At 42.6% G+C, this 13,259-nt stretch overlaps 2 protein-coding genes across 4 annotated transcripts in view; both read left to right on the top strand.

Annotated features, from left to right (window-relative positions):
* The window catches only part of RIOK3 (RIO kinase 3), a 910,199-nt gene that overhangs the window by 206,572 nt on the left and 690,368 nt on the right, over nt 1–13,259 (top strand). The gene's annotated exons all lie outside the window — the stretch shown is intronic.
* LAMA3 (laminin subunit alpha 3) overlaps nt 1–13,259 on the top strand; it is a 126,720-nt gene that overhangs the window by 88,502 nt on the left and 24,959 nt on the right. For all 3 annotated transcript variants that reach the window (XM_083451495.1, XM_083451496.1, XM_083451494.1), the window contains 10 exons: nt 93–143; nt 1,266–1,417; nt 3,235–3,345; nt 4,653–4,764; nt 6,848–7,015; nt 8,114–8,310; nt 9,751–9,867; nt 10,184–10,338; nt 11,671–11,812; nt 12,744–12,843. In XM_083451495.1, coding sequence (XP_083307621.1) covers nt 93–143; nt 1,266–1,417; nt 3,235–3,345; nt 4,653–4,764; nt 6,848–7,015; nt 8,114–8,310; nt 9,751–9,867; nt 10,184–10,338; nt 11,671–11,812; nt 12,744–12,843 — 1,305 coding nt within the window. The remainder of the gene's footprint in view (nt 1–92; nt 144–1,265; nt 1,418–3,234; nt 3,346–4,652; nt 4,765–6,847; nt 7,016–8,113; nt 8,311–9,750; nt 9,868–10,183; nt 10,339–11,670; nt 11,813–12,743; nt 12,844–13,259) is intronic.

The following is a 13,259-nucleotide window of genomic DNA, read 5'->3' as shown; positions in this document are numbered from 1 at the left end:
TTTTCTGAATGCGATTTCAAAATCTCATGTCTGATATCTGTGTTGTATTATCATGTGATTCTAATTTGCTTCTTTTGCCCCCTAACCTCCAGAATGCATAAGCCAAGAACCAAAAGATATAGATCCTCAAGAAGATTGCGACTGTAAGTAATAACGCATGAGCAGTCTGGATGCTTGCTTATAGGGCTTCATTAAAGAGTCACCATTGTTTTAAATGGGAGGCTGCAAAGGTCAACACATGCTTTGACAGTGAACTTATTCAGAAATGCTTACACGGGTTGGGGAACCCCTTGAGTGATATTCAGCCCACAGTTCACTCAAAGCTGTCTTGCAGCCCCTTCTCCTTTCATCTGCTATGAAGTGAGTTTTTAAAGAAGCCTTCATTCCTGCTGCGTCCTGTGCTAACCAAGGACACCAAATGAGCTAGAGGAGGAGAGACTCTGTGCTCCTGCTCTCCCCCTTTCCCTCTTTGTTGATTACAAAGGGCTAGTGCCTACTTTTTCACTGTGACTCCCCCCACCCCCAGTGACCGTCCTTCGGTCCTGCTCCTCCAGTTTGCTTAGTTCCCTTTGTATCCAGAATGAAAGACCTCCACAGGGAAGACTTCCCATTAGGACTGGGAGGTAGGAAGCATAGGGGGTGGTGGGAAGGAGCAGATCAGCTCTGCCCCCCCCCCCAATTGCAAAGGGGACTCAGCATCTGCTTTGTGTGGATGGTGGTGGTGGTAGGAGTGGAGAAGGTTGTAGATGGATGAGTGTTGGAGTGTAGCTGTGGATGGTGTCTGTGTTGTTGGATGTCTGTGTGTGGTATGCATGTGTGTATGGGGGTACATTGAACTCCTTGGGCTTGGGATATAAATGCAATAAATAAGTGTGTATGTGTAGGAGAGAGAGAGAACATATGGGAGTGATGATGACCTTCAGAGAGAGTGTTTATAGTGCCACTGGCCCCACCCACCACCAGTGCACTTTTCCTGACAGACTACCTCTGAGAGAATGCAGCTCTTGAGGTAAAGAAAAGGTTCTCCTCTATCCTACTCTTAAGGAAAATTGACAGGGAGTAACTCTAAAATAAGTCAAGGCATACTAGGGAGGGCCTCAGGATTTGGTTACTGCCTTAAATGCACTTGAGCTTCCCCTGCCTTTGTTGTTCATTCATAGCAGTAGATGACAGTTTGTGGAAAGGTGTTATTTTGGTGCTGTCATTCTCTGCCCATACAGCAAACTAACACTTTGCACTGTTTGGATGTGCTCTTTTCCATTCAGCCTGTGATAGCTGTGTAATTACTTTGCTGAAGGATTTGAGTACAATGGGGGACGAGCTCCGTCTGATTAAGTCTCAGATGCAAAACGTCAATGCCAGTGCCCACACATTGGGGCAGATGAAGCACCTTGAAGACCGCATCAAGGAACTGAAGGTAATGTTGAAAAGCTGGCATTTCCTTACGGGGCTGAGAGAAGAAGTAAAGAAATAGGTTTCAAATTAACTACACAATGTGATGACCTTTAGAAGCAGCTGGGCAAGATCCACTTGTCTGTGACGTGATCCCATGTGGCTGAGGTTGGATTGATGGAGCCAGTTCCATGGTCCTTTCCTGTGCCGGTTCTTTGGGAAAGACCATGGCAGCCCAGTCCACATCGTCCTTGGGGTTCCCTTATTGGAAAATTCAGTTGGTCTCAGCATAGCTCAGTCTTCCCCAGACAGTGGCCTGAGGTGATGTGATCGGAGTTGTAGTCCAACAAGTTCTGGAGGGCAGGAGGTTGGGGAAAGCTGGCATAGTTGCATGGTTAGTGCCCGGCACTGGCAAGGGGGAAGAACTGTTGCTTGCTATACTGGCTGCAGATTCATTGGTGAGCACAATTACCATACTGTTCCGTGTATATGATGAGGTTTATTTATTTATTAATTTTTTTAAAAAATTGGGGGTTGTCTTATACACAGATAGTGCATAGTGGGGGGGGCATGTAATTGGTTGTTTTGTTGCTGCGAGCTGGAGATTGTCAGTGGCTATTGGGCGATCCCTCCTTAAAAAAAGCTCAACAACTCTGGGCAATTCCCCCCCCCCCCCATTTTATGAATTTGGAGTCCCCCAAAATAAGGGGTGTCTTATACCCGGGGGCATGTTATACACGGAAAAATACGGTAAGTGCAGGTGCTTGTCTTTGAAAACCTACATTTTGTGGGACCCCGGTATCTGAAAGATTGCCTTCTCCCACATGAGCCTGCCCTAGGAACAACCAGCAGGGTAGGTGTCAACACAGCAGTGGGGCCTGCCAGAGCACTGGAATACTGGCATCTGCCCAAGGGTGCCATATTTTGGAGCTGGGCCTGCGTGGAAAGAGGAGCTTCCCGCCTTCCCTTGTTTCCAGCTCCCATCAGCCCCTATAAACAGCACGAGCAGGAACAGTGGAGGAGACTCAAGAACTGGTGGTTTACCACCATGGCAAGCAGTGTCTATCACTGGCCGTGACATGGTCTATGATGGTTGCTGCTGGCCCGTCAGTAGCCACATGACCGCACATTGCTGACTTAGCAGCCCCTGTGACTCCACCGCCCAATGCCCATCAGGTCCCCTAGCCTCAGCTGCTAGGCGTTGAACTGACAGAATTAATTAGGTCTGCGTAGTGCCATAAGGGACCTATTTATGCTCTGCTTTATTGAAGGTAGGCTTAAGGCTTGTCTGTACGAAAGCTTTTCATGGCCCCAGTTCATCTCTTTAGCACAAACCCATAAGTTGGGGAAGTAAGACATGCTGGGTGGGATTTTGTATGCTCTGTCCAAGTAGATTGTGGCTTTGCCTGTCGTCCGTCTCATGCTGCTATGATGCCTGAACTGATACTCTGAATCTTTTCAGTCTGCCACATAAACTGTTACTAGTGTGGGTTATAGGCAAGCTAGATGCCGAATACTTTAAAGGCGTTGGATGCACCAGATCTTTGAATCTGTTCTGACTGGCACCAAAACTCTAAATACATTTTTCTAGGAAGTAACAGCTTGCTCCAACGCATGCTTCCTCTGAAGTACATCAAACCGAGTGTAATGAGAATTACTCCTACATGTATTGGTGTGGTTGCAACCTAAGTCTTTCAGTTGAATTCTTTCCTATGTAAATGACTTAGGATTCCTGTCTAGGTAAAATATGTTTTTGGCCCAAACCCATGCTGAATTCAGATACAGTTTTCAGCTCAGTCAGACATCCAATTTCCCTCTCTTTTTGGTGGCCTTTCTTTTCAGATTCTGTTGAGCCGCTATCGTACCGTTATTACGACTCACGGCCCAAGAGTGGATGAACTGGAGACAGACCTGCTTGACCTTAACCAAAATGTTAATGCTCTAAAAGAAAAGGTGAGCTGTTTACATTTTTTTTTATATAAGAAGTGCTGGAATTTGCTGGTCAGGAAATGTCAGTGCCTTCACTAAAATGGAAAGCCTAATTTCTGCCTGAAAGACTTTTGATCGTGTATGGGTATTAAATGTCATTTACCTGTGTTGACTGTGAGGGATCCCAGCCAGAGGAAGCTCCCTTTCCCTTGCATCAAGAGTTCTGAGGGAGCAGATTCTGAGTGGGTTTACCCACAAATGGCAAGTCATGTGGGCACTGCCAACTGGTATTCTGCCCTGCCAATTAGCCGAGAAGTGAGATGCCCAGGGAGGAGAGACAATAATAGCCACATAAGGTGATCAGAAGGAAATAAAGAATGTGGTGTGAGGGGAGGAAAGAATGAAAGAGCTCAGCAGAAAGAGGAGAGCTAACAGGGGAAAGGTGAGGAGAAGTGACAGACAGAAAGCTATCCTTCAGGAGGATAGAAAGAGAAGACAGGAAGGCACAGGAAAGGAGGCCACCAGATAGCATACTGACTTGAACATCCCCTGACTGCAGCTGTGCCTGCAGCAAAAAAGCTGGAAACTGAAGGTCTGAAGGCAGTGACGTTAAAGAGTACACAATGGAAGAAAAATAAAGATGTGAGAGGGGTGAATTGGGTAGGTCTGCAACCTGGAGGGTAGATAGCCCCCTTTGGGATCCTCCCTATGATGAGATCCTACAGGCTGAACACTGTGCCAATATCCTGGTGGGGCTTATTTATAATCAAAGACCTAGAGCTCCCATTTAGGAACTGCCAGCATTTTCCAGAGGACACAGGTGGAGAGGTATCCCTGTAACTGAATATGTTGTTGAAAAGCAGAACCAGGAAGCTTCCAAGAATGTCCCCATTGTGATATTGCAGAGGACATAGCAGAACTAAAGATTAATTGTCCTTATACTTGGGATGATCCATGCTGCCTGGGCTACTCCGCCATAGATAACTGAAGGAATTATGTATGTAGTTTGGGGAACAAAAGCATTTATAGGCATTATATCTTGGTTTCCTCTTGATTCAGGGGGTCTTGATATGGTTGAAACCAGGTTCAAGGTGCCCTGCCCACTGAAGCCAAAGGCAACATGACACAAACACTTCTGATATTTCCTCTTGTAGAACCTTAAGAATGACCAGTAAATGTCAAATTCACCAAGTTTCTGAAATCTGTCATGACTTAACAAATTTTGTTAAGAATTTACTAATATCAGAAACATTGAATTGTAGTAGCAAATACTTTTTAAAAACAAACATTGATTTGTGCTCTCTTGTTTTAAAACTCTTACTTCTTGTCAGGCTGAAAGCAATTACAAGAAAGCAGAGATGCTGTTCAACAAATTTAGTAAGACTAATGAAAGGGGGAAAGACTTGATTTCCAAGATACAAAGTGTTGCCACCAATATTAACGGTAAGAGTAATTGCTGATCTCCTACATTTTTTTATTTGATCATAATCCTGTTTTGTGGAGATAAATTCCAGCTGATTTAATTCACTATTGCAACTTGATATACCACGTTTCTCTGATTATGGAGTAATCCCACCCTCACAAATGCAAACAAACCCCATTACAGACAATCAACCATACCCTGGGCCTCCAACCTCTCTCACTGCCAAGAAAATGTAACAAGCAAATAGAAAGAGAACCTATCTAGTTGACACTGACCCAAAACCCCACATTTACACTGTAAAAAATATAAATTTCACCACCACCCCTCCTCTCCTCCCCAACATAAAAATAAATAAATAAACAAACAAATAAATAAATAAATAATAAATTTTGTTTATATCCCGCCCTCCCCAGCCAAGGCCTGGCTCAGGGCGGCTAACACTGTACTCAACACTAATGTCTCATAACAAATGTAAACCAAGAAAATCTTTAATAAAATAAAATAACATAAACAAATAAAAGGTGGGGTTTATGAGCAGTGGTTATTGATGAGAAACTCTTATGAATGATTATTGCCCTACATTAAGATCTGACATTATGCTTACTTCAGAAGTATTATTGAAAAAGGCATCTTTGTGGTAATTCTCCTCCCCCAATTTGTAATGTGTAGAATGGAGTGAGGAACCTCAGGCCTGGTGGCCAAATGTGCCCACCTCCGAAACCTCTCTGTGTAGGCCTCAAAACTCTTCCTAGGCCATACTCTTCACTGGCCCTGCTTCACGCCCAGACTACTTTTGCTTTATTGCAATTGCAATTTAACTCAGATAGTCCTATTCCTTGTCTGGATCGAGGACAAAGGAGAGTATGCAAATATGTACATATCTATCCTACTGTCCTAAAGTAACTTTCACATTAGTTGCTTCAACTGCTTTTGCCTCTGACTCTCCCCACCACGAGCATGTTGCACAGAGGGGAATGCTGCCCTCAGACTGAAAAACATTCCCTACATCTGATACAGTGAAGGTGTCTAGGAGGATGATCTGTGCAGTAAAATACTCTTAAGTGATTCTCAAACTCTTTTCTCTGGGTCACACTTTTAGAATAAACATCTACCGTATTTTTTGCTCTATAAGACGCACCAGACCACAAGACGCACCTAGTTTTTGCAGGAGGAAAACAAGAAAAAAAATATTCTGAATCTCAGAATCCAGAACAGCAAGAGGGATCGCTGTGCAGTGAAAGCAGCAATCCCTCTTGCTGTTCTGGCTTCTGGGATAGCTGCGCAGCCTGCATTCACTCCATAAGACGCACACACATTTCCCCTTACTTTTTAGGAGGGAAAAAGTGAGTCTTATAGAGCAAAAAATACGGTAATTTTTTTACTGATAAGAAATACAGTACATTGGAAAACAAAAAGAAACAATTCCGAAGCAGTGCTTTATAACATAGAACACAACTACTTTATAATACGATCATAGGACACCACATAGTATAAAACAATACAGCTGCATGAGAACATGAATCATCCCCTGAACACTTGATGCTCTTGCTCTCATTTTGAGAAGAGATCTATCCATATCATGCATAAATAAATAAATAAATAAATAAATAAATAAATAAATGCTATTCTATACTACAATAAAATGTGCAAATGTTTCTTTGATTGTCCTTGAATCTTCCTGCCACACTTGCCATCTCCTCCTGCCACACCCTTTGAGAACCACTGCTTTAAAGTAGAATAGCTAAGGAGTGGACAACACACCAGGGGAAAGTTGTTTTGGCAGCATTCCCTTGGCAAGATAGACATAGGCACTCGCCCCAGTTCCTTACTAAATAAGTGGGATATAATCTGCAAGTTAAAAAGCAGATGTAACACCCCACCCCACTGCACCCCACCCCGACAACAGTCAAAGTGATGCAAAGGCAAGAGGCCTGGGCTGTTTCACTAGGATCGTTTGATGGACTATTTCTGCATCATTGAATATGTGTTGAATGGAAAGTAGAACCTTTTAGGTTAAGAAAAGAAAGCAACACAAAACACATGGCTCTGAGAAAAAGTATCTGTCAGAGTATATTGTTCATCTGTGTTTTTTCCTTGTCGTAGTTCTTCTGGATCAGATAACTGGTACTTCTACAGCAGCAACTTCTTCACCTTCAGGAGACGGTGCCAAAGAGCTAGCTCAAGCTCAACGAATGATTAACAAGATGAGAAACCGCAATTTTGAGCAACAGCTAACAGAAGCAGAAAAGGAGAAAAGAGAAGCCCAGCTTTGTAAGAGCATAAAGACTGTGTGCATAGATCCTGGGATAGAAATGACTCTGAGTAGATTTGCTAGAATGAGGAGGACCGTTGCCTCCTGTGGAAATCCTCAGTGGAGTTGTAAACAACGTGGAACTGAAAGTGGTCTTATCATATACGATCATTCTGTAGCTAACATGAGGTGGAGAAGAAGAAGATGAAGGTTGTAGGCTTGGGGACAGGAGTACAGATGGTAGGATCAGAAAATGCTAGACCAGGAATAGACTTTCTGAGGTGATAAGTCCAAGGAGCAGGTTAAACAAATCCTTTTGGTTGGATGTGAAACCTCCATCGTTCAGTGCTTACTGCAGCTGGGCCTATAAGTTTTGCGTTTTAATTTTTGCATTTTAAGAAGTCAAGGTGAGAACTTCTTTTCTCTTTTCAAAACAGGCAAGCAGTGATATGTAATGTCCACCCCTTTTTTCCTCACTTTGCCTGCAACAGATGTGTATTCATCATTTGCTGCTACACAATTTGGTAAAGAAATGTGGAGAGAATGCAAAATGCTTAATGATGGCAGGATCGTACAAGAATATAATGTAGTACATAGTACATTCTGGGTGCCCACTAAAGGTCTTCATGTGAATTGTAGCAGTAGCATAATTTTGCACTCATTGGCAAGAACAGAGCAAGACCTAGTGACCAGAAAGGACTTAAGCTAGGTGGATGCTATCTCCTTACAGCATAATAATAATAATAATAATAGTAATTTATTATTTATAACCCGCCCATCTGGCTGGGCTTCCCCAGCCACTCTGGGCGGCGGCTTCCAAAAAATAAATAAATTAAAATACTGTGATACATCAAACATTAAAAGCTTCCCTAAACAGGGCTGCCTTCAGATGTCTTCTAAAAGTCTGGTAGTTGTTGTTCTCTTTGACATCTGGTGGGAGGGCATTCCACAGGGAGGGCTCCACTACCGAGAAGGCCCTCTGCCTGGTTCCCTGTAACTTGGCTGTATGGATAATCAAATTTGTTCTTATTATGCTTATTAAGCAGTATGGATAATCAAATTTGTTCTTATTATGCTATCCGATAATCAAACTTTATCCATTGTAATTCTTTCCATAGTGCTGGAGCGTGTAAGGACTGAACTACAAAAGCACCAAGCAAAAAACCAGGGACTTATTAAAACTATAAGAGAGTCATTAAATGAGTATGAATCCAAGCTCGAAGACCTTCGGATATCTTTGACAGAAGCAAAAGAGCAAACAAAGCAGGCTGAAAATTTAAATGGAAATAATCAACTCCTTTTGGAAGATGTTAAGGTGATACCACTTTTATTTATTTTCTTTTTAAAAAAATCTTTAATAGATGAAGAATATGTGAAATTCCAAATTGTTTTATCTGGCCTTATCAATAATCTTTCTCAAAAGTATACTGTGAAAGGCTGATGGAATAAGAAACTGCTGCTTTATTTTGCTTTTTGTTTCTTTATTAAGAAAGTTTAGTTTCTCTGGACCAGTTATATGAGGTGTAATTTACCGTAATTGTTCATCCTGCCCAGACCTATTCTTTGTCCTGAAATTACCTGGGATGACCCAATGATACACAGACATGTCATAAATTGTTCTATCCTGTTCTGCTTTACTTTAGTGCCAAATGCCTATACAGGAAACAGTTACCAGTAGGTAGGTAGTTAATTAGTTACCTATTAATAATAATAGTAGCCGTTTCTAGTTTAGGAAATAATTATCCAGAGATTTCAGGATAGGACAGTCTTCAGTTTTACAGCAGTACCTTAACTTGAAAAATAGGTGCTGGTGCTCACCATGAAGTTGTTACAGTAAGTAACACACTTTTAAACAACAACAAGAGATGCCGGTACTGCATACCACTGAGTACCCCCTGGGGGCACTGGATGTGAGTGAGGAAGGGCTTTCTCCTTCCCTAATCCTGGACCAACCTTTCTTGGCTTTCAGGAAGCAGGGTCCAGAACTGTAGAGCACTGATAAGGAACCCCTGCAATGGCTGCTGTAGAGTGCTAATAGGCATAAGCTGCAGTCCTATATGCACTTACCTGGGAGTCAGAACCAATGAACTCAGTGGAACCTAAATCTGAGTAGACTATGCAAAAGCTTGCACTATGAATTTTCCTCCCTTCAGTTAGGGTTTGCAGGAGGAAGCCAGTGTTCCTTTTCTCCTAATCAGAATCTTTACTTCTACATGCCAGGTTACATTAGCTATGCAGCTGTGCCTTTAAATACAAAGCTGTCTGCTTGTATTGTACACAAAGTGGCAGTGGGAGTGGTAGTGGCAGTGGGAGTGGTGGTGGTACTCCTGGCCTGGATAATAAAGGGGGGCCTCTAACCTTTTGGCCATACTATGGTTCTGAACTGGATAAGAGCCCCATGCCTGCAATTTGCTTCAATGGGAACGTCTTCCCGATGCAAATTGCAGGCATGGGTTCCAATCCAGATTAGGCAATTCATGCTAAAAATGAAAACCCTTCACTTCAAGCTACGACTTAGTAGACGGTGTAACATGTTGATTGGCTCTAAGACACATTCTTGATTTAGGATCAGCCTGCCTTTGGATAAATGCAACCTGACCATTAAATAAGTTATACCTTTCCCCAAATTGCACTTGCGCCTGGAAACACCCTATGGCTAGTGCCCCTTGTTACTATTCGGAAAGCTATGTTACTTATATCTCTGCCAATGAGAACTGCATTTAAAAATGGAGTCTCCTCTTGATTTCTTTGTCAGAAACGGATTGATGCAATGACTAAACAACAGACTGGCATCTTGGATCTTCTGAGTTCTGCTGAAGCATCATTGTCTCAAGCAAACAGTGTGTTTGGCTTGCTGCAGAAGAGCAAAGAGGTATTGAAGAAGTAATGCTTTAATTCTGTGAAGAGAGAGAGAAATCATTGTAATGGAAATAAAAATCTATTGCAAGTAATGATTTGATTTTGTAGGCGGTAATAGCTGCTCACAAAATACAAGTTATATGTTGAAAACATTTCCCCCCCATTTCTGTCTAATCTTTTGTGCTTAATCCTCTGTGCTGTGCTCAAAGCACCAAGATTTGCATGAAAAGCTGAAGCACACAAAAGATAGAATTGCCATTTATTTCCTGCGCTTTTATAAATCTGTCTGGGTCACAGCAAATAAAGTGACATTTGCCTTCAAACTTCAGGAATATGAAAACTTAGCTGCCCAGCTGGATGGCGCAAGGAAGGACCTAAGTGAAAAACTGAAGAGCCAGTCTTTATCGGCCAGCAAGGAACCTCTAGTAGTGAGAGCAGAAGAGCATGCCAACTTTTTACAAGACCTGGCAAGAAAACTGGATGAGTATGTTTTCATTTTTGCAGATGAATAGCTAGATATCATGTATCTTGCTAAAGAGCATTGTATACTGCATTGTGCTAAAGGTGAATGGCGAAGGCAAAAGAAGAGGAACTTGTTATTTATATGTGAGAGCTGATTCGTGGATCAAATGGGAGAGGTTCTTATACTGAATCATGTTCTAAACCCCTTTTCCTGCCCTTCAAGCCCACACCAGCAAGAAGGAAGGTGAACATGCAGACCCAGCTCCAGCAGCCAGCATGGTAGGACAAATGTCAGGGTCCTAAAGGACCCACTACAACTGACACCAGCCTCTTTTTGTGTGTCCTCCTGCCTTTTGAAGTATTTGGGGCCCAGCATTCTAAAGAGAAGAGGTAGTTGCAGCCTCTTCCATCTTTAATTTCTGTGGCACCCCTGATATCGGGACCAGAGGCATTCTGAGGAAATTAAGATGGCAGCTGCTTCACCCGGAGCTTCCCTTCAGAGCATTGGTTGCCTCCTGCAGCCCCTTCCCACTTATAGGGTGGGGATGGGGAACCAGGGCGGTGCTTGCCCAGGGTCCCATAAAACTGGTGCCAAACCTGCAGGCACGCTCCCTTCAGATGACACCTGTGTATCAGTCACTTTCCAGAACATGACCATATCTTTAGAATGTCAGAGGGGTTCTGATTTTTGACCGAATCTACACATTGCACTGTAAATTTGCCAGCCTAAAACCCTGAACCAGCTAAAGGGAAGCATGCTTAAGTCTCACTGCTTTCAGTGGGAAAGTAAAGCCAGAGTTTAACTAGATGGAATTGGTGGGATTTGAAAGTGTTTTGCTTTGACCAGGAATGCCAGCTTGGCCCCATGACAATGGGTGCCCAGAACCATGGGTGTCATGCAGTGTGCATGGCCCTGGCACTGAAATTTGTGGGTGCTCAGACACCCAGGGAGTTGGCACCCATGGCTTTGGCTGCCTCTCATTCTTTCTCTTCTTTCATAAAAGTGTGTGTGTGTGTGTGTGTGTGTGTGTGTGTGTGTGTCAGTTTTAAATTCTGATTTAAGCACTTACCTCATGTAAACATTTATTGGGGATTGGAGTGGTCTCTTTGATCTACAGCCTCATAAGAGTTTCCTCATGACATGAATTCTCAAGGTAAAAAAGGAACTTCAGCAGCAGAGTGTCCCTACCCAAAAAGGGCGCCTTAAAATACCATTTGTTGGACCACTTGTGTTATTATATGATGTATACTTTTCTTTTGGGCATTTATGAGCAAATGCCACCAAAAGAGCAACCAAAAATATTTTCACCGTACATGGTCCAGATTGCTAGATTTTCTGCTTTTCTCCCCACAGGATCAAGAAAAATGTCAGCGATGACGAGCTGGTGTCCTGTTCTGTGGCAGCAGCTACTGCCTACGATGACATTATTGATGCCATCAAAGCAGCAGAGGTTGCTGCCAACAGTGCATCCAGTGCTGCAGACTCAGCTTTATCGGTAAGAGTATTCTGAAATCACATCAGAATTGTTGTTGGTTTTTTTAGCCATTGGATTTATTTTATCTTATTTTAAATAAAATGCACAGCTCTTAAGGTACAACATCAGACAGCCTGCCTGTTAGCTGAAGTTAACCTTGGAGGAAAGCCTGCTTCCACCTCTCCTCTTCCAGAATCTCTTTGGTACCACCCCTCTCTCCTGCCTGCTGTCACCAGGATTCTTATTGGGCCTCATAGCAGGTGGGAAAGGAGAATGGGCAGAGGAACCGCTGAAGCACCAGAGTGGGAGACTCTGCTCCTTCTTGTTGTCTCTGTTCTCTTAAGGTGCTTAGGCTAGAACATGGCATTTCTTAACTGGGTATTTAGAGGGCTTGTAATTCAAATTCACAACTTAGTACCTTGCATGATTTGGAATGCTACCATTGCAAATATGCTACACACATACGGGTTTGTTTGTTTTTTAATGCAGTTAAAAGCAGTGATTGATTGATGAAAAGTGAGTTAATAGCACTCCAGACTCATCAGGGAGATAGAATGGGAAGCTTTGATCTTAATCTTACATATCTGTAAGGGTTGCCTACATTTTGTTCAGCTTAGCTGTGATTTTTTATTTTTTTTAAAAAGACACCATCTCATTTCATCATTACTTTAGATATTATAGAACTAATCCAGGCAGATTCACAATAGGTTCCAAGGCAACACTCTGACAATTCTCCAACCATCTCATATTCTGAATAGGGCTTGCATGGAAGTATCTTTAAAATGAATGGAGATTGCACAGTAGCAGATGTTCATGGACTGCATCCAACAAAAACAGAAAACACCTGGCAGAGATTAAATCTTCCTGATTCTGTGCACTGCCTCCTTTGACTTTTTTTATGTATCCTACCTCCCTTATATGAAGACTTTACATGGCAATGCTTCATTTTCAGACAGTGGAGAGAAAAGACCTAGCTGGAAGTGCCAAGAGACTGAAGACCAGCAGCGGCAATCTGTTAAACCAAGCACAGGCTGCACAAAAGACCTTACAGGGTATCTTGAAAAGCAAATAAATAATGTGCAGGTTCATAAAAGTTTTGCCACCATTCTGGTATTGTTGCTCCAGACTTCATGTCTCATGAAGGGTTGAGTCGCACCATCTTTATTACTGCAATGTTAATGGTGAAAGACGTTAGTCTGAAATTGGCAGTTTTCGGATGAGCCAATAACAAAGTAACGGTATCAGATGAAAGACTGGCTCGTTTTGAAGAGTGGGTGGCTTTGGTTACTTGGGAACAATTTTTGGAGAAACAGATCTCTTCGCTTTGAAGTGGTAAAAGTACTGTCTGAGGGCTTTACCACTTTAGAAAGTATTACAGCCATACAACTTTTCAAAGCTGGGAATGGGAGAAATCTAGGCAATGCAACAATTTTATCTGGCCTCCAGCAATTTTAACAAGATGAAATCA

Source organism: Podarcis tiliguerta, assembly GCF_965153285.1.
Source record: "Podarcis tiliguerta genome assembly, chromosome: 7".
Lineage (NCBI taxonomy): Eukaryota > Metazoa > Chordata > Lepidosauria > Squamata > Lacertidae > Podarcis > Podarcis tiliguerta.
The sequence above is the reverse complement of the archived record's forward strand: the minus strand, read 5'-3'. Positions and strand labels throughout refer to the sequence as shown.